The sequence below is a fragment of the Marmota marmota genome, unplaced genomic scaffold, assembly GCF_001458135.2.
Source record: "Marmota marmota marmota unplaced genomic scaffold, marMar, whole genome shotgun sequence".
Classification (NCBI taxonomy): Eukaryota; Metazoa; Chordata; class Mammalia; order Rodentia; family Sciuridae; genus Marmota; species Marmota marmota.
In genome coordinates, this window is record NW_026000174.1 from 58,908,932 (window position 1) to 58,911,889 (window position 2,958).

General features: G+C 33.4%; 1 protein-coding gene across 1 annotated transcript; it reads left to right on the forward strand.

Annotated features, from left to right (window-relative positions):
* Positions 1–1,755: 1,755 nt before the first annotated feature.
* On the forward strand, positions 1,756–2,670 carry LOC107135336 (olfactory receptor 8K3-like). The gene has a single exon (XM_015477221.1). The coding sequence runs from the start codon at positions 1,756–1,758 to the stop codon at positions 2,668–2,670; it is 915 nt and encodes a 304-aa protein (XP_015332707.1).
* The last annotated feature ends 288 nt before the right edge of the window (positions 2,671–2,958 follow it).

Consider the following 2,958-nt stretch of genomic DNA (forward strand, 5'->3'; position numbering starts at 1 on the left):
CTCTCTCTCTCTCTCTCTCTATATATATATATATATATATAAAGTAAAAATGAAACTACATATATACGTGATCTTTTCTATTTTATATTTTATGTTTCTATTAGTGCATTATATTTACACATAATAGTGGAGTTCATTTTGATATAACCATACTTCAAGGAATATAATATACTTCCTTTCAGTCCCCAGTATTTTCTCTTTACCTTCTCTTTTCCTTCCCCCTTTCTCCTCTTCTACTCTATTGGTCTTCATCATATTTTTTTCTAAGTTTGTGCTTTAGATATGCATAAAGGTATAATTCACTGTGGTGTCTTCAGATATGTGCATAGAATAATTTGGTGGATTTCATTCCAGAATTCCTCTCTAGTCCCATCCCTTCTGCCTCCCCCTCAATCCCCTTCCTCTACTGCACTGATCTTCCTTCTATTTTCATGGAATCCCCCCACCCAACCTTTTTCATTTCCTTATTTTTCTCTAGATTCTGTAGATGAAAAAAAGCATTTTGATCTTTGATGTTCTGAGTCTGGCTTATTTTATGTAACATGGTATTCTCCAGTTCTCCTCATTTATCAGCAAGTGACATAATTTCATTATTTTTGTAACTAAACAGAACTTCATTGTGCACATATACCACATTTATGTATGCATTCATTTGTTGATTGACACCCGGGATGGTTCCATAATATGGTGACTGTAAATTGCACTGATATAAACATTGTTGAGCCTGTATCACTATAGCACGCTTATTTCAGTTTGTTTGGTTCTGTTTATGAGAATAGTTTTCAAAATTATTTGCCTAAAGTAATCTCTATAACCACTAAATAAACACATAACATAGACTATATGGAAATGGATACACATTTATTCTAATTATACAAAGACAATTTCTAAAGTGGTCTGTTGTAGTTTTCCATCCATACACTTACCTAGAGTGCTCAGAATTTCAGCTCTATCACTTGAAAGTATATAGATTTTATAGGATTATGGATTGATGTATTGAGTTGTATTCATTTTTTAATTAATAATTACAAATATTTATTATGTCATTGACATACCGCATTATCATTTATTAAATGTAATTAATAAATATCAAAATGATATTGTAATTATATAAGTGACAAATAAAATTAATAGTACAATAATTACTTACCAAACACCCAAAGTTTAAGGAATGTTTAACTCTTTTTAGTTTTTATTTATGTGTCTATATCTTTATCAATATCCTTATATCTTCTTATTATTTTTCTCTGAGTTTATTAGCCTTGGAACAATTTTATTGTTATGGTTATTACATCTGAATGGATATTAGATGTAGTAGGATGTTTAGCAGCTTAACAGCCCTGGAACCATTAGATGCTAGTAGTGTACACTTCCCAACTGTGGCACTTAAAGTACCTACAGATGTTGAAAAATGTATTTGGTAAGTGAAATTACCCTGGTTGATAAATACCGTCCTGTAACTCTCTCTATTTCTATATATTTTCATCGTAATGACATATATAGAGTTTAGTTTTGAATGTTATACATTTGAAAGTATGTGTGTGTGTGTGTGTGTGTGTGTGTATATATATATATATATATATATATATATATATATATATACACACACATATATATGTATATATGTATATTATTTACAATAGCTTTGAAAAACAAATGTTCCCATAATGACAGCATTGAAAAATCTATTGATTCAGCTACTATGTCTTTCCAGAATAGACTTTTCAAAAAAGAAAAAGAAAAAAAAAAAACTGTATGGGAAAACCCAACCTCACAGCTATGCATGAGTTCATTCTGAAGGGCATCACTTCACGCCCTGAGCTGCAGGCTCCACTGTTTAGGCTATTCCTCATCATCTACATGAGCACACTGGTGGGCAACTTGGGCATGATCATCCTCACCAAGGTGGACCAGAGGCTACAAACACCCATGTACTTTTTCCTGAGACACCTGGCTCTCAGTGACCTTGGTTATTCTACAGCTGTGGGCCCCAAAATGTTGGTGAATTTTGTGGTGGATCAAAATACAATTTCTTATTATTCATGTGCTACCCAGCTAGCTTTCTTTTGTGTGTTCATTACTTCTGAACTTTATATTTTGTCTGTGATGGCCTATGACCGCTATGTGGCCATCTGTAACCCTCTCCTCTACATGGTCATCATGTCACAGAGCATATGTCAGTTCTTGGTGGCAGTCCCCTATTTGTATGGGATCTTTTTGTCTCTTCTAGTCACCACAAAGATTTTTACTTTACCCTTCTGTGACTACAATGTCATCAGTCATTTCTACTGTGATAGTCTCCCCTTGATCTCTTTGCTTTGTTCAAACACACATGAAATTGAAGTGATAATTCTAATCTTAGCAGCTTTTAATTTGCTTTCCTCTCTTCTAATTGTCCTCGTGTCCTACCTGCTCATCCTCATAACCATTCTCAGAATGAAGTCTGCTGAGGGCAGGCGCAAGGCTTTCTCCACCTGTGGATCCCACCTGATGGCACTCATAGTATTCTATGGGACTTTGTTATATATGTATGTACAGCCAAAGTCCAGTCACTCTTTTGACACTGATAAAATGGCTTCCATATTTTACACCCTTGTCATCCCCATGTTGAATCCCTTGATCTACAGCTTGAGAAACAAAGATGTAAAGTATGCCCTACTGAGCACATGAAAAAAATATACAATATCTTTTCCTAAAGGTATATAAAAAAAGCCATTTAAATCAGATTTTACAGCAACCCAGTCTGTTTCATTCCAAGTTGTATTAGAAGCAAAAAATTGACTCAATACATATAATCAGTAATCTGCCTTCTTTGTACTAGCCAAATTTTTAAATGGTATGAATGCACATATAAACAAAATGAATGGCAAAAGAATTTCCATTCTTAAGCATGACATATGAATTGTGAACATAATGAATGATTACATTTTATAATAAATTATAATGGATTTGGGGTTG